Here is a 17,621-nt window from a genome sequence, read left to right as displayed (position 1 = left end):
CAGAACCTATTTCTTTTGTTTGTGGGCCTGGGTACCCCTCGCGGGGTCATCCTTGCCAGGCTCCTCCCTTTTTACTGCTTGCTCGGGACGCGTCTAGCTCGTCCTCGCTGACCCTCGAAGGAAGGAACTTGCGGCCAAGGGTGATGCTAGGAGAGGACCTGGCCACATCTGGGGAAGTTCGACCTTCCTTTCCCGCTTGCCCGGCCTCGGTGATCCCTGCGATATTCTTGGCGCCATCCCCGCGGGTGTGAGCCGAGAGTAGCACCTGGGAATTCCCATGCCACCTCCTCCCAGCTGGCAGCTCTGCAAACACCTCCACCCCCAGCATTACGCTCAGGTCCTGGAGACAAGGAGGAGGGTTAGGAGGATCCAAACTTAGCATCTGGGAACATACTAGGGGAATCCAGTCCACTCAGACTTATGCTCTGCTCGGCTATCACACCTATGCACCCTACACTGAAAAATGAGCACATTGACTCAAAGCATCGTGATCATCTGCGTTTTATTTGCACCTCATTTGCAAGTTGTTAATTTCCAACTCAGTTCCTTCCACTCCAAGTTCCTTCTGTCCCATCTCCCTCAAATTTCCCTGATGCCCGGAAAAAAATACTAGCTGGTCTTTACCACAGTAGGCTAAGCCCTCTCAGCAGGCCTGCCCTGTTCTCGCAAGGGACGTCTTTGTCCAAGGCTACAGTAACAGCAGGAATCCTCCTAAGACTACACCTTGATAGCAGAGAATGCTGGAGCTTTTTACAGAGCAGAATTGATTTGTGTGTGTGTGTATGTATGTGTGTGTGGCAGGGGGGTGTTACGGTGTAAGGTTAGCAGTATGCTATGCAGAGGTGGGAAAGGCCAGTTGATGGATTCGGGAACAGGACTCTGGAGTTGGAGCCTAATCGCTGCCCTGGTGGATGCTCTCCACGTCCTTAGAGGTGAGATGGGGCCCCTCCAGCCACCACCACTGTCTCCCCAGTGATGTAGTTGGCGTCCTCAGAGCATAGGAAAGACACAACGCCAGCACAGTCCTCTGGCTTGCCTATCCTGGGAAGCAGGGGAAAAGGAAGGGAGTAAAAATCAGGGAATGGAATTTGTTAAAGTATCAGGAAATTTTTCAGGACCAGTGAATTGTCCATAAAATAGGGCTACCATTATCATAAGCCATTATAATTCAATAGAAGCATTAATACTGCACTCTGCAAAAACCACTATACATTATATTCATATAATATAGAGATACTTTGTTTTTTAGAGAACTCAGGACACCAAAATCCAGTTATATAGATAAACTGGCTATTTCATTCTTCAAAGAATTTGTTTCACATGTGTGCATACTATTCAAATATCAGAGAGTCTGTGAGACAGTAAATGATTTGTTTAAAATGATTCCATTTGTACAGCTTCAATTCACAGACAACTTTTTCAGGAATCTATTTTTGTCTCAAAGTCATTTTGTGAGATTGTGCTAATTCTCAGTGTTTGTATCAGTGATTGCATAGTTAGGGAACACTTTAACTGTCATAGAATGCTCTAGAGGTGGGTGGAGTGGGTACTTCAAACCTAGAAGGACTGGATTAGTGGTTCTCCATCCTAGCTACACACTGTTGTCATCTGAGAGGCTCAACTTCTCCCTCCCTCCCCTTCCCCCACTAAAGATGCCTAGGTTCTGCCTTGGACCAATTAACAGAGAATCTCTGGGAGTGAGGCTTGAGCATCTGTGTTTTCACAACTACTACTCAGCTGATTCTAATGTGCATCCAAGACTGAAAAGCACAGGGCCAGATCATTCACTGTGGCTCAAGGATGCCAATGCCCTGACTGATCAATGAGTTGTGGACTAGGCCTGCAGCTCATGCCTGACATGAGAATGGCTTTGGGAGCACTTGAGAGCATCTTCCTCCTCAAGGAGGCATTGCTGGTACATGTCCTTGAGGGGACAAGGTGGAGGAGCTAAAGACAAGAGAACTCCCGGAAGCCAGAGACTGGAAAGAGGCAGAGAACTTAGAGGACAGGGAGCCAGATGAAGATGCCTGACCTTTTGGGGGAAGAGGCTAGTTTTCTTAGGCAAGGGAAGCTTGGAGACTTTTATTTGAATTGTAGGATCATCAACCTGAACTTTGGAAACATGACTCTTTTTATTCAAGGGAAACTAAAAAAGCATGCTTTGATTTTGGTTTTGGTCCCTGATCTTAGGGACACCCAGAGGTGGAGGCAAAGACCCAGGTGGAAAGAGGAGTCAGGGCCTCCCCCAGGGCTCTGCTCTGCTAAACCTGGATGCCTCTGTGTTTGGTTTTTGCAAGGAGGCAGACTCCCTGCACACACCACTGTAGTGACGCTCTGTTCACAAACTTGTGAAGTCTGTGTGTTTGAAGTAAGGAATGGATGGCTGTGTTGTCTGTGGGACGGAGAGACGGCAAGCTATGGGCTTCGAGGGACCAGACCTTTCCATCTTTATCCCTCCTCACCCTCCCCTGTGACAGCCTTACCTTTTGATCTGCATGGCTGCTTTTATGCTCTCCAGTCTTGCCTGATCCTCCCACAACTGCAGGAAAAAGGAAAATCTCTTCCTGTGAGGGACAGTGAAAGGACAAACTGCCCGCCCTCCCATCTATTGAGAGGAAGGATGGAGAGGTGCCCCCTTCATTTCCTAGTCCTTCCCAGCTCCCAGTCACCACCCACTGGCCTCTTCTGCTCTGTTCTCTTCAGGTCCTAAGGAGGCATTTTGGTGGGTTGCTCCAGGTCTCATCCACTTAAGGAAATAGGAAATGGCCTGAGTGGAATCTGAATTCCTCAGTCTCACTGTGCACCTTAGGAAAGGATAGTGTGGGGATCTGGTCTGGACACATGGCTGCTGTGGAGGGGGAGTGTGGAAAAACCCAGGGCAGGGGATGGAAGTGCTTGGGAGCTCAGGACCCAGGAGCTGGGCTTCTCCATTGAGAAGATGCCCTTTAGAGTCCCAGTGGGATGCAAGACTCCCCTTCCTCACCACACGGCTGAAGCTAGTCTTGATGAGTCCAGGCGCCAGGCAGTTCACCCGAATATTCCACTGTGCCAGTTCAATGGCCAGGTTCTTAGTGAGGCCCAGCAAAGCTGTTTTAGAAATGTTGTAAGGACCCAGGCTCTGGGGAAAGGAGAGAATGGGTTAGTCTCTTCAACTCCAGCTCATTCTTGGTTCTAAACATAATATAGAATGGGCAACTCTTGTTAAAGAGGGTCCCAGTTAGAAAACTGTCTTATGGCAAAACCGCCCCTATTTTCATTTGTGGAGGCAAGGCCTCTATTTCGTTGGAAGGTGGTGTGATTCCAAAAGGGGACACACATTTCCTAGGGTGACTGGAGGAACGGAAGGTACAGGATGGAGGAAAGGATAAAAGTAGCAGAGAAGGGGGTTCTTACAGGAAATGGGCTGTAGGCTGCGATGGAGGACACGATCACTATTGAGCCGCCTCTGAAAAAAGAACAGAATGGCCCTGCTGCCACGGACACCCTGCCCTCGACCTGCGTGGGGCCTATCACACCCAGGCCCCCCTCCTTCCCTGTACCCTCGTTTCGCCATTTCTGGCACCACTGCCTTTGTCAGCAGGGCTGTGGCCTTCACGTTAATGTCCAGCATCTGCAATAGAAAGAAGAGGGGTAACAACATGAGGGTCTTCAGAAGGCTGCAGAAGGCAGGGTGATGGAGAGTTAGAGTGGGGTCCCTAGGATCTGTTTGTTAGGGTTGGCAGAGGTCCTAGAGATGATTTACCCAGAGCTTACAAGTGAAGACACCATGGCCCAGAGAGAGGGAGCTTTGAGAATGACAGCTAGAGAATGACACGTTTTGGGGTTTGGGTGAAAAAGAATGGAGCCTGGTTCATCTTGTTTCCTAAGTCTGATCTGACCCAGAATGGATCTGAACTCTCAAGGCTGTCTTGGACTTGAGCTGGACTGTCTTCCAGCTAGCGAGAGCCTGGACTAGCGAGAGCCTGGGAATTGGGCTGGCTTCCTGGACCTGCCCCAGAGTGAGCCATGATTCTCAGGGAAAATGTGGCCTGACCTCAGGCACTTGGGGTTGTTCCAGCACTTTTCTGGCTTCTGAGTTAGGGAGGGAGATGCTCTTGGCCCTCCAGGATCGACTGTCTGGCTGGATACTTATTGGCAAATGGAATCATGAGGAGGCACTATTGGGGGAGCTGGGACATAATCTAAAATCAAAACTGTACATCTGTAATTTAAAACAAATTCATCTATGGCTGATTCATATCAATGTATGACAAAACCCACTGAAATGTTGTGAAGTAATTAGCCTCCAACTAATAAAAAAAAAAAAAAAATTCATGAACCTTGTTTACATTGTTCCAGGCACTGCTGGGATAGTCCCCTCCCATTCTCCCCATGCAACTGCTTATTTTGAAAAATTTCACTCTTACAGATAAGTTGAAATAGAAGGACAAGGAATATCTGGATATCCTTTAACTACATTCACCAGTTGTTCAAATTTTGTGCCATTTGACCTAACTATGTGCTTATGCAGCTTTTTCCTTACCCTTGGAAGGTAAGTTGCAGACATTATAATACTGCATCCCTAAATGCTTTAGCATTATTTCCAAATAATAAGGATGCTCTTACACATCACCATTCATTATCACACTCAAGAAATTTAACATTGATAATCATGATTTTACTTAATATACTGCCCATAAAAAAATCTTCCCCAATTGTCCCCCAAATGTCCTTATTTTAAAAGTCCAGGGCTCAATCAAGGATCAACCACTGCATTTAGATTTGATGTATTATGATATTAAAAAAAAAAAGCCAACTAGAAAGAAAAATTACTCAGTTTATAACTGATTTTCATGTGGTCCCTATTCAGACTGCTCATGAAAGATGTTTCTCTGCTTTAAAGAATATCAATCAGGAACTGACTCACTGAAGACCATTTTGGCACTTTGGTCTCTATGTCTGTGGAACACTGATAAACAAACTAGAATATTTTAGTATCCTTAAACTTCAGTGTTGAGAAATTATTGATGACATCAGGGTAAAAGGCAAAACCATGGGAGATCATAAAAAATTTAACATTTCCAAATCATATGGGAGTATTAACCTTAGTAAACAAAGACAAATCTTTCAATTAAGGCTTTATAATTAAAGAATGTAGGTATGTGATATACATTATAAATATAATGTAATTATACACCCTCACATGAAAACCAATATTCTGTTCCTTGAATTCAGACACCTGGATCTCAGATGTTCTTGACATTGGAGTTAAAAATGAAAGAATGCAAGTCTTTTTCAAAGGCTGAATGTCATAAAGCGGCAACTTCGTTCATTTCACTAGAATTGATATTTCACTTAACTAGCAGCTATTAAAGTTTTCCAACTAATGAAAAATCATTTGTTTTTGGCAGCTGAGAGGGGGAAGGGTGGTGTGTAAGTCTGAGTGTACTAGTTATTGGCATATTAGCTGCCATGCCTGCTGGAAATAAACCAGGAAGAAGAGCTTGGATAAGCCCCCCATGGTAGAGGGGAAAGAGCTGGGGGAGGGAAGCAGAAGACAATTAGCAAGGAGTCAATGAAAACAAAATTGTGGAGAAGCAGAAATGAAAGAGAAAGACAGGGACAAAGGAAGCCCCCCACCTCCATGTGCCCTTACCAGGCGCACTGCAGGTGTGTGGCAAATTGCAAGGATTCCTCACATTTACACTGCACTTGACAAGTGCATTCTAAAAGCAGACTGGTGTGTGCCATCTTCTGAGGCCCACCCCCTGCTGCTCTCATCCTTTCTTACCTTGTCCCACACCTCCTCGGTGACATCCATCAAGCTTCCAAGGAAAGGGTTGACGGCAGCATTGGAGATCAGGATGTCCACGCCGCCATGAAGCTTCACAGCCTAGAGAGGAGGAAGATCTGAATTAGGGTTACAGGACAGTAAGTTCAGTTCAGTTCAGTTCAGCCGCTCAGTCGTGTCCGACTCTTTGCGACCCCATGAACCTCAGCATGCCAGGCCTCTCTGTCCATCACCAGCTCCCAGAGTTTACCCAAACTCATGTCCATTGAGTCGGTGATGCCATCTAACCATTCTCATCCTCTGTTGTCCCCTTTTCCTCCTGCCTTCAATCTTTCCGAACTCCAGGTTCCTATGCAATACTGCTGTTTACAGCATCGGACCTTACTTCTATCACCAGTCACATCCACAACTGGGTGTTGTTTTTGCTTTGGCTCCATCCCTTCATTCTTTCTGGAGTTATTTCTCCACTGATCTCCAGTAGCATATTGGGCACCTACTGACCTGGGGAGTTCATCTTTTAGTGTCCTATCTTTTTGCCTTTTCATACAGGACAGTAAAGGAGGTGCATTTATCAATATTGGTAAAGAGTTCCTTCTTAGGGAAAGTTGTCAAAACGAACTCTTTTCCTTAAAACATTTTCTCTTCAAAAGCACCCCAAGCTCTGCTGTTGTTGTTCAGTCACTAAATAGTGTCCAACTCTTACAATCCTGAGGACTCTAACCTGCCAGGCTCCTCTGTACGTGGGATTTCCCAGGTAAGAATCCTGGAATGGGTTGCCATTTCCTTCTCCAGGGGATCGAACCTGCATCTCTTGCATTGGCAGACAGATTCTCTACCACTGAGTCACTAGGGAAGCCCCAAGCTCTACTGCTAAAACATTTAAGGTTGTCTCATTTCTTTTTTTTTTTAATTTTATTTGCATTTATTTTCTGCGGCATTTATTCCCGGGCCATAAGTTTTTGTTTCTTCAGTTTCTTCTGGGGTATCTTTTTCTTCTGTGCAACCTCCTCCTCTGGTTTAGGAACAATCTGTTCTTTTTCAGTAAGGATCATTTCAATGTGGCAGGGAGAGCTCATGTAGGGCTTGATCCGACCGTGAGCTCTGTAAGTCCTGCGCCTCATCTTGGGGGCTTTGTTCACTTGGATGTGCTCAATGACCAGAGAATCTACATCTAAGCCCTTAAGCTCAGCATTACTCTCTGCATTTTTGAACATGTGTAGTAAAAATTCAGCACTCTTTTTGGGCCACCGACCCTGCGACCAGCCCCACTTTTTGGCCTGTGCATACCTACCAACTCCACCATTGTAACGACAGAATGGCACACATTGCTTCTTTAAAGTGACATCTTTCAGATACTTGGTGGCTTTTTGAATATGCATACCCTTTATGGCCTGGGCAGTTTCACGAGTATTCTTAAAGTGAACACGAAGATTTGAACCTCTTGATTTGCATGATTTTGTGGGGTTTTCTGGGTCGAGTGAATAGTGCACCATTTTTAGGGGTCAGCTCAGGCCGCTTACCGGAAAAAAGTGTCTCATTTCTTTTGCAATCTCTTCTTCCTGCTCCCACTTCTTCTAAGGCTGTCACTGATCCTTTCTCTTTTGACTTTCCCTTTGGGAACTCTTTTATTCTCATGGCCTCAGCTTTCACCTCAAAATCCATTTCTAGACCCTACCTCTTTTATCCTAACCCCATTTCTCCAAGTGCTTACTGTCCAGTTTCCCTTGAATGAGTTACCATTACTCAAACTCAGCCTGTCCACATGTACCTGAATGGAAAAATGAGTTTAAGTAGACCCACAGAGAGTTGCCACTGGGAGGGCCTTTGAGATCATCTCACCCAATGTCCTCATGCTAAAGGTGATAAAACTGAAGTTCAGGGAAGTTAATTTCTCAAGGTCATATAGCTCAGGAATGACATATCAGGACCAGCTAAGAGCATGAGTTCTGCTCATTGAGTCTTTGGAGAGATGATATGCTCAGGGCACAAGGGTTAGTGGTGGCAGAATTGACTCTAATTGAGCTAATTCATAAGAGTCCTCCAAAAGTGAGTTGGGGGTCACTATGAAACCGGCTGGGCTTCCCTTGTAGCTCAGTTGGTGAAGAATCTGCCTGCAGTGCAGGAGACCCAGGTTCGATCCCTGGGTTGGGAAGATCCCCTGGAGAAGGAAATGGCAACCCACTCCAGTATCCAGGAGGGCCACGATGGAGGAGACGCCGGTCTGGGCTTAAAGCAGTTCCATGCTCAGTTATGATGCCTTTTTCTCCCCTCCCCCACCTCCTGCTTTTATTTTTGGGGGCTGGAGGCATGGAAGATTCAAGGCAGAAACTGAGATTTAAACTGGGAAAACCAAGAGAGCCAACATCTAACCTCCTTAATAAACTGTAAGTAGGTGGTGAAGGCATGCAATGGAGTAACGAATAGCCAAACAGTCTTTCTGCCAGCATTCTGCCACTGGGCAAACAGACTTCACATTTGCCCAGACCTGGCAATTTTGATGCCTTGGGCAAGCGGCACTAAATGGGCCCTCAGTCAACTTTGTGCTTCCCGATTTGGCACACGGAGGGGTGTTATTAACAATGTGTACCATCTGCTAACTCCTGTTTTTAACTAATTATTCTTGCTAACTAGGTGCTAAGCTCAGTTGCTTCCACACTGCTGAGGGGGATGCCTGGGCTGTCAACACGTAAATTTAACACATTTTAAGATCACATAATCTTTGCAAAACCTGTATCAGTACTCTCCCGCACTGTCTAAATTTTGGCATCCAGGTCACCTGCCTCGGCTCTGTGTAAGTCTCAAGGAAAACGCAGGATGCGTCAGAAAGTGATGCGTGCTGGGCCGAGTGCAGATGTGTTAGGGGTGGGGAGCCAGCGGACTGTCGCAGAATCGCCTGGAGCGCTCTTCCAGTTGGTCTGTGCATCCCGTCCCCTTCTCCTTCTAGGCCTATCATCACAGAGAGGAGAGCAGGCTGGCTTTTGACTGAACAGAGACAGAGAACTGTGGAAGATTAATGGCAAATTTGCTATGACCACCCAGGTGTCTTCTAAGGCTTGCTCTAAATTGTGTGATTGCTACCCTAAAGTGGTTAAGAGTTGCTTGCTCTGTGTTCTGACAGGTCTATTTTTTTTTTTTTAAGTAGAATCAAGTGGAGAAGTGGCTGATCTGGTTTCAGCTCATGCTGCCTTTGAGAAGCTTCAAGGTGCAGCTTAGGAGGCCACTGGGGAATAACCATGCTCAGGGCAGCAGCTTCCCTCATCACAGGCTAGTGGCTGGCCATAGGCAGGACACATCTCAAACTGCCAACAAGTATCCTATCATTCTCCTCTCGACACTGGTCTTTCAACTACTCGAGAGTCAATTTTGATTCATCCTTCCTGGTCCCATTTCTTGACACCAGCCAGGGGAAAATAAATTTGTTTGGTTCCTGCTAAACATCTCTTAGGCACATCTATTCTGGTCTTACTGCCACAGCTGTAGACCCAAGTGACAGTGTCAGCTTCCTCACCAATGTCCTTGCCCAGAGTCTTCTTTTCTCCAATATATCCTTCCTACCAGTGCCAGATTATTGTTCTTTAGTAATTATTTCCACCTTGCTCAAAATCTCACGTGGCTTATTTCCTCCAAGAATGTCTAAACTCCTTTGGGAGGCCATGGAGGCCCATGTCCCTCCATGCCCCTTCCCACCTGACCCATTTCCTACCAGGGCTCCCGAGCCTGTGCTCTCACACTGTGGGTTCACAGAGAGCACACCCCCATCCCTTCCTTGGCTATCTGCTCATTTTGCAGGATCATTTGGGATCCTGGCCCTATGCCATCTGCCTACTCCCACCCACTCCTCAAAGTCTAGCTCAAATCCCACTTCTGGGTCAGAGCTGCAAGATGGGCAAAGGGGACCTGGTGAGGGTCCAGAAGTCACATTCCCAGCAGGATTTTGACATTAAGTGGCCATGTACATTTCACATGGCCACTAGTTGGCCCAGGATCCCAGCTGGCTCCCACCCTGAGGATCAAGGTCTCAGGCTCTGTCCAGCAGAGATGGCAGAGGTGGCCAGGCATGGTGGCTTTCTTGGACCCACAACTGACTCTCTCCAATGCACATTTGAGCATCTGCCAAGCGACTCCTGACAAATGGAATAACCTATGCTGTCTACTATGCCACTGTCTACAATTGTTTCATGCCCTCCTTGTCTAAGATTACCCAAATTATTTCCATTGCTTTTCATTCTGTTAGCACAGTATCTTTGGCTTCCCATCCTTGGATAGATTTTTCCTGCCACTCCAAGAAATGAAGGGTGTGCCCTGAGCCTAGGAAAGAGTGGCCTCCTTTGTAAGATGTTCACCTGCAAGACTGGTGCCACCAACTCTCGACACGGGCTTAGCCACTTCCTTTGAGACTAAAGTCTAAGAGGGCATCTAAGGCCTGACCTGGTAGGAAAATGCTTGGTAGTCTGGAGGTAGCTTGGCTTCCCTGGTGGCTGAGATGGTAAAGAATCTACCTGTAATGCAGGAGACCTGGGTTAGATCTCTGGGTCAGGAAAATCCCCTGGAGAAGAGAATGGCTAGGCACTCCAGTATTCTTACCTGGAGAATTCCACAGATGGAGGAGTCTGGTGGGCTACAGTCCATGGGATCATAAAAGTTGGACATGACTGACTAACATAAACACACAGGTAGCTGGTAAGTCTGGGTTGGCTCACACCTCTTCCCTTACTAGTTGTGGGACCTGGGGTGTTGTTCCAGCTTTCGGAACCATTCTTTAAACAGGGAGCATAGTCCTGCCCTTGCTTGGGTTGTTGTTTGGAGGTAACCTGTGAAAGGCTTGAGACAAAGTGAATGGCACACAGTAGGTGGTTGAAAAATAATGGGCTGCCTCCTGTAGGTTCCTGGGCACTCAACTTTATAAACTGAAAAAACAGGGGATTGATTGTTTTTTAGCTTATAGTGGGAATGCCTATTTACCCTTCTCATCTGCCCAATTAGACTGGAAGCTACTGGAGAGCCAGGACCAGCTGGAGTTTTTGGGGCACCCCAAGGCACAATGCAGGGTAGAAACAGTAGAGTGTTTTTTGGTTCTCTGACTGAGATGGGCTGATTCTCGGAGACAGAATAGAAAGGCACACATAAAAATGTGCTGGTGGACTGGTGTGGGTATGCAGAATGCACTATTTTATTTTAGTTAACAGTGCTGGTTTGGATTACACCCATGTTGTCCAGGAAAGCCAGCTCAGGCTGCCTCCCATCTGCTATCTCATGGTTCTGGACCCGTATCCTTGCTGCTTACCGTGGCCACCAGCCGCTCCCGGTCCTCAGCCTTCCCTACATGGCACACGGTGCCCGTCACGCTCAGCCCCTCCCCTTGCAGCGTTGCCACTGCCCGGTCCACATTCTGCTGCTTCCGGCTGCTGACCACCACATGGGCCCCGTCCTGGGCCAGACGCCGGGCGATGGCAAAACCGATCCTGTGGGCAGAGACAGATAAGGACTTTTAAGCCTGGTACAGGAAGAGGGTGAGAGCATGGGCTCTTAAGTCAGGCTGCCTGGGCTTTGAATTCCAGCTCTTTCTGTAGGACCTCCACGTGTTAGGATTAATGGCACAGCCATTACCATACAGAGGGACATGCTTAGCATCTTTTTGGCACTGGTTTACTATTTTTATTATGGTTTTGGCCCTCAGTCTAGGTTCCCAGGAAGTGATAACACCTTCCACAGGTGTTATCCACCATGGGTCACAGGCTCCATACCCTATAGGGACTGAGGGGAGAGAGAAATGAGTTAGGGGTATAGCAAGCAGCAGTGATTTCCATGATTGGAGAGTCTCTCTCAGAAAAGCCTCTATCCCTAAATACTTTCCTTAGTACAGTAGTCTACATCATCTCAATATTCTATTGTTAGTTATGTTTTGGGGTATATATGAAACTGGGGGTTTCTGATTCAGTCAGTTCAGTTCAGTTGCTTGGTCATGTCTCTTTGTGACCCCATGGACTGCAGCACACCAGGCCTTCCTGTCCATCACCAACTCCCGGAGTTTACTCAAACTCATGTCCATTGAGTCAGTGATGCCATCCAACCACCTCATCCTCTGTCTTCCCCTTCTCCTCCCGCCTTCAATCTTTCTCAGCATCAGAACTGAACTGAGTTATGTTTTGGGGTACATATAAAATTGGGGGTGTCTGGTTACAAACATAAATTTTTTATGTTCATAGGAGAAAGAGTTACACATAAAAAAAAATAATAATCTATCTGGCTATATGGGTCTTCGTTGGTCCATGTGGGATCTAGTTCCCTGACCAGGGATTGAACCTGGGCCTCCTGCATTGAGAGCATGGAGTCTTAGCCAGGGACCTCCAGGGAAGCCCCCAGGGTTACACATTTTGCACTTGTTAGCCATTAGGCTTCCCCAATTATATATATTCCAGTTTTGTGAAGAGCTGGCATGTAGCAGGGGTCTGTGGGAATGAGAAACAGGGGTTGGTAAGAAACAGGCTGGGCACGGGAGTTTAGTTTACTGAACTAAACAAGAATCTGGACACATGACTTGCGTCCCCTCTAGGGAAGGGGCAAAGTTCTGTGAGACTCCTGGGGATGCCACAGCGGGGTGTCCGGAACATTTCCACAGTCGGTGTAGGCAGTCTATAGGGTGTTTGGAATCTGGACTGTCTTGGACTTCTGGCCTCCGGTCTTCCCAGACTCTAGGTGGAGCCAGTTGATTGGGGCGGCCCAGAACCCCAGGAGACAGGATAGACGGGGTGGGGTGAGGGGAAGCAGCAAGGCGGCAGACGCAGCAGTGACAAGAGAGCTGGCAACTCCAAAGGTGGGGGGAGCGGAATCCGAAGGGGGCTGCAGGCCAACCACGTGGTGCCTTTCTTCCAGGGTCAACTCTGGCCACACGGGAGGACTGAAGAGAGGGCGCGGGAGGCCAAGGACAGGGGGTAGTACATGTTTGCACACAACGGGGGACTCCCGAGACGCGGGCTTGGGCACTCACCCGTCCGTGGAGGCCGTTACTAGGGCCACCTTATTCGCCAGCGGGTTCCGGCGCGCCACCCCGGAGCTTGCCATCCGGACCGACTTCCACGACCGTGCACAGGCACCCAGTAGCAGTCCCACCTTCAGCATGGCCCCGGCCGGTTCAGGGTTCTGCACCGCCCAGGGGAGGTGACAGTGGGGCAGGGCGAGGGGCAGGGCGAAGGGTGAATCGCCGCCTACTCTGCGGCCCGCTCCCCTCCCAGCTCCCCGCTCCTGGCTCCCGGCTCCCGGCACCCCGCTCCCCGGAAGCCTTAGATCAGGACTGCTCGTCCCGCTCCGCGCGGCCCCTTGGCCAGGGGAGCCGGCCGTGGCCGAGAGCGCCCCCTGCCGTTTGTGGCCGCCGCGCCCCTAGATCCCCTGCTCGCCCGGGGGCGGGGGGCGGGGGTGCCGGTGCTGTCGGTCCCGGTTCTCTGTAGGGCCCTCCCCACCTCGGGGAGCTCGTAGACTTCCTTGTCCTCCCGCTCCTCCTCACACATCTGCTTGCCCACGTCAGTTCTTGGGACAGAGGGGACTTTAACTGTTTGCTTTTGCTTCCTAGAACTTCAAGGTGCGTTTTGTTTTCCAAGAAAGTCTGGGTCCACGTTTGTGATAGCCCAGAGAAGGGCAGATGTTTTGAGATTGCTCATGGGGGTGAGGCCCGTGGTCCCCAGGGAGCTCACCTCCTGAGGGTCTCAGGGGAGCCTGGAGGAGCCTAGGAGAGACACCTAATGGAGAGGAGCAGGGCTAAGCCCGCACTGCCCTTCACTCTGGCTCAAGTTCTCCTCCATCCCCATAGGCCTGGAGGGCAGACTCTGATCACCAGGGGTAACCAGTGTGCAGAATTAAAGATCCTGACCTGACAGGATCTCTTATATCCTCCACTCTAGAGGACTTCTCTAGGCCTAAGTGGTAGCAAGGAAGCTAGAGGGTCCCCTAACCAGTGGTGGAAATTCAGAGCACTCAGGAGCACTCAAGTTCTCTATAATCACTGTGTCCCCAGGTCTTAGCCTCCATCCTAGTTCAATAAATATTTGTTGAATGTAAAAGCATTTTTATAAACTTTGAACTACTAAACACATAGTAATTATTGCCACCATAGAGTAATTATTGCTGCCACAGGCCAGGCTCTCCGTCTGTAAGCTGAGGGTGCTGGGATAGATGATAGATAAGGTCCTCTCCAGCTATAAATTCTGTGCCCTAGACTTCAGCCTCCACTTCTGCCAAGTGGGCTGAAATGATCTCCCTCCCGGGTTTCTGGGAGAATTAATAAATCTGGATCACTTATGATACACTGAAGAAAGGCCCCGACAGACCCAGTGTCAGCATCTGAATTGGTTTAACCCTGTGGCCTCCAAATGCCAGCCTGAGAAGTTGTGCAGATCCAAGGCTAAGTTTTCACTAGTTCAAGGCAAAAAAAATGAAAATACCATGTTTCGTAAAGCTAAGATTATTTAATTTAACAGATAGTCCTTTATTCTGTGATGTGCTTTTTCTCTTTTTTTTTTTTTTTTTTTGGTGTTAGTCTTTTTGTTAAGAGAAGATGATGAAAGCAGACGGGTAGGTTGAGAAAAGGGTTGTTAGTTGGTGAAATCACCAGTCTGGCAACCTGATGTCAATCCCTACAATTAGAGGAGAGAAAATCCTGGTCTGTGAAATTTAGTTCCGGGGATTGCTGTTTAACAGAATTCATACTTGCTAAAGGTTCAGGTAGTATATGTGTAGCTCAGCTAAGCAGCCAAAAAGATTTCAGCATCTAAAAGTGTATGAGTAGTGAATGATATAACAAGCATGCATTGGATTTATAGTTTATTCCTCAATCGAGATGTTATACAGCTGTGATATTCAGCACATCTGGATGAGATAAGAGAGCTTGAGTCTAATTTTCCCCATGTGCCAGGGGAAACTGACTGACTGGTGCCCCTCAGTCTGAACCTCATGAATTATTGACAACAGAGGCTGGATAGCATGACACTCCTCTTCCTCCTGACCTGTTCAGAGCTAATGCACTGTGGGAACCCTTCCCAGGGCTTGCCACCTGCCCTTGGGGCTGGGGGAGGGGATTTAGGAGGACTGAAGCAGAGCTTCTCAGGGCTTTGGCTCAAAGGGACAGGCCTGTAAGGCATATTTGGTCTCTCTCCACTTCCTGTCCAGAGGTGAGCAGCCAGATCCAGGGGTTGAGATTGGTGGGGGTGGGGGGTGGGGTGGGGGGAGGCTGAGGGAGGTCACACCCCAAAGAGCAAAACGTTTGAGGGCCTTCTCTCATGGTCCAGTGGTTAAGATCTGCCTTAAGATACCACAAGCCTCGGGGCAACTAAGCCCTTGTGCCACAACTACTGAGCCTGCATGCTCTAGAGCCCATGCTCCGCAACAAGAGAAGCCCTCTCAAAGAGCGAAGGGTTTGGGGAAAGGAGAATTCTGGGCTAGGAGCTCATGAACGCACATAGCCTCCTTGTCTGGGCGGGAGCGATATTTGGCCTCCAGAGAATGCCGGAGATATTGGGGGGGGGGGGGGGAATCTGTGAACAGAAAAATGTAGAAGGAAAGCAAGAAGGGTGGGAATCTTCAGCTTCTACTAGTCATCAAGCTGGTTTGTTGGAGAAGAGGGTAGGAAATTTGGGGGGAAAATACATATGTGTGTAGGAGTCTCTTTTAAGTGGGGATTTGAATAGGTAGTGGGGTGTTTCTTATATGGAGGTGGGACCATCTGCAGATCTTGAGGAGATGCCTCTGTGACTGAGGACTGCACTCTCATCTTCCTCAAAGGCTGACTGTAGTCCAGAAGGAGTTCACCTGGGGTGGAATTCAAGTCCTGCATCTTGCTATAGCTATTCCATGTTGGTTATTGACTCATCATCTCTGACACAAGTCAGGCTCGTGTGGTGTGGGAGGACTGTGTGATAACAGTGACTTTTATTGAACACTTACTAAGTGCTGGCAACTGTTGGGTGCTTTTTATAAATTTTATTGAATATGTCTAATCCAGTGAAGTAGGCAATTTTATTTCCATATGTGAAATCAAAATGAGTCATGACAACCTGACCTGCTGTCAGTGTTGGATAGCTACTCTTAATTTTTTTGACGTTGTTAGAGAATGACAGTTTTCTTGGAAATTAATTTTCTCTAAATTGGAATTTTATTTTCTGCATCAATGCATTTTTGTTCTAATCATTGAAATCTCTATTTTTTAAGTTACAAAAATAACACATGTTCACAATTTTTAAAAGAGACACAAGGTTATAGAGTGAAAAGTAAAAAAGAAATTCTTCCCTATGCTTCTTTTACCTGCTCCCCCTATAGCTCTTGGTCTTGTGTATCCTTCTAGAAGTTTCCTAGGCATTTACATGCATATTTTCCCTTAAACGTTTCCCATGAATGAAATGGCAGTACACATAATGTCCTTCAAATTGCTTGTTTCTCTTCTTTCTTCTTTTCCCCCACTTCTCTCTTTGATTTCTTAAAATACATTCTTGGCGATTGTTCTGAGTAGTTCACAATAGTCCCCTTTATTCTGTCTCTCCCTTTTAAAAATAGCTAGAAGATATTCCATTGTGTGGATATTCCATAATTTATTTAGCCAGTCTCCCACCGAAGAACATTTAAATAGCTTCCAGTGTTTTGCCATTTCAAACACTGCTACAATGAACAACCTTGGATGTATATATATATTTTGTATTTGGTGCGAATAGGTATATTTTATCCTGGGTCAAATGTTTTCAATTGATGACTATGGTCAAACAACCTTAAAAGAGATTTAACCAGTTCTGATGAAACTGTTTTTTCTAAACTGAATTTACCTGCTGCTCTGTCCTCTTATACATTCTGTGTAGAATGGTTAAATTGTGGTTGGTGGTGTAAGCTTAGGGTGATGAGAGGCAGCACCCCTTGGTCTCAGAGCCTGGGAACCCCTGGGATCGGTGGCTCCCTGCCCTGCTGCTTGCAGACCACTTAGTCTCCCTCATGTTTGTAACTGACAAGGCCAACCCAGGATTGCCAGATTTTAGGAACTGGAAACAGAAGGTAGAAATCTGGGTTTTCATACGAAATATTTGATTTAAAAAATATGTATTTATTTATTCGGCTGCACCAGGTCTTAGCTGCAGCACAGGGGTTCTTCGATCTTCAGTTGTGGCATGTGGAATCAGTTTCCTGACCAGGAACTGAACCCGGGAACCCTGCACTGGGAGCACAGAGTTTTAGCCTCTGGATCACCAGGGACATCCTGGAATGTTTGATTTTTAAATGTTGGCAATAAATTTACTAAAAAAACCCAACAACCCCAAACCAATCAACTAATCAACCAGCCAAGACAACAGAACAAAACAAGAACAGTGAATATATCTGTAGGTGCCGGAGACTGACACAGTCTTTGCCTGTTTGCAGGTAATGGATTATTAATTTTGTGAGATATTGCTCCATCTAAAATCTCATAACTCTAATGTATAGCTTATTCAACTTCTTGTTTTTTAAAATTGCCCCCCTATTGGCCTGTGGATTTAGGCAGTTGTTTGTAAACACCATATAGAAATCATCCACCCAGTGTTTGTACAGGTTCTTTTCAGGAACTCTGTATTGCAGCATGCAGAGGTTTTTACAAGACAGACACTGGGGACTTCCCTTTGTGGTCCAGTGACTAAGACTCTGTGCTCCCAATGCAGGGCACCTGGGTTTGATCCTGGTCAGGGGAACTAGATACCTCAGGCTGCACGAAGAGTTTGAATGCCACAACTAAAGATCCTGCGGGCTGCAGCTAAGACCTGGAGCAGCCAGATAAATAAATATATGCAAAATAAATAAATATATACAAGTATGCTTGTATGCTAAGTCTTTTCAGTCACGTCCGACT

At 47.1% G+C, this 17,621-nt stretch overlaps 2 protein-coding genes across 2 annotated transcripts; both read right to left on the bottom strand.

The window, feature by feature from the left end:
* Nucleotides 1-485: 485 nt before the first annotated feature.
* On the bottom strand, nt 486-13,053 carry LOC133066596 (dehydrogenase/reductase SDR family member 4). Its single transcript, XM_061157831.1, has 8 exons — nt 12,759-13,053; nt 11,055-11,232; nt 5,771-5,872; nt 3,540-3,610; nt 3,394-3,445; nt 2,984-3,118; nt 2,484-2,539; nt 486-1,041 (listed from the first exon to the last, which is right to left on the bottom strand). Exons 1-8 carry the CDS (start codon nt 12,887-12,889, stop codon nt 927-929), a joined length of 840 nt encoding a protein of 279 aa, XP_061013814.1. The 5' UTR covers nt 12,890-13,053; the 3' UTR covers nt 486-926.
* Nucleotides 6,672-7,322, bottom strand: LOC133067414 (large ribosomal subunit protein uL22-like). The gene has a single exon (XM_061158500.1). The coding sequence runs from the start codon at nt 7,261-7,263 to the stop codon at nt 6,709-6,711; it is 555 nt and encodes a 184-aa protein (XP_061014483.1). The 5' UTR covers nt 7,264-7,322; the 3' UTR covers nt 6,672-6,708.
* Nucleotides 13,054-17,621: the final 4,568 nt, after the last annotated feature.

The sequence above is a fragment of the Dama dama genome, chromosome 12 (assembly GCF_033118175.1).
Source record: "Dama dama isolate Ldn47 chromosome 12, ASM3311817v1, whole genome shotgun sequence".
Lineage (NCBI taxonomy): Eukaryota > Metazoa > Chordata > Mammalia > Artiodactyla > Cervidae > Dama > Dama dama.
Note: the sequence above shows the minus strand (reverse complement) of the source record. Positions and strands in the feature narration are given on the sequence as shown.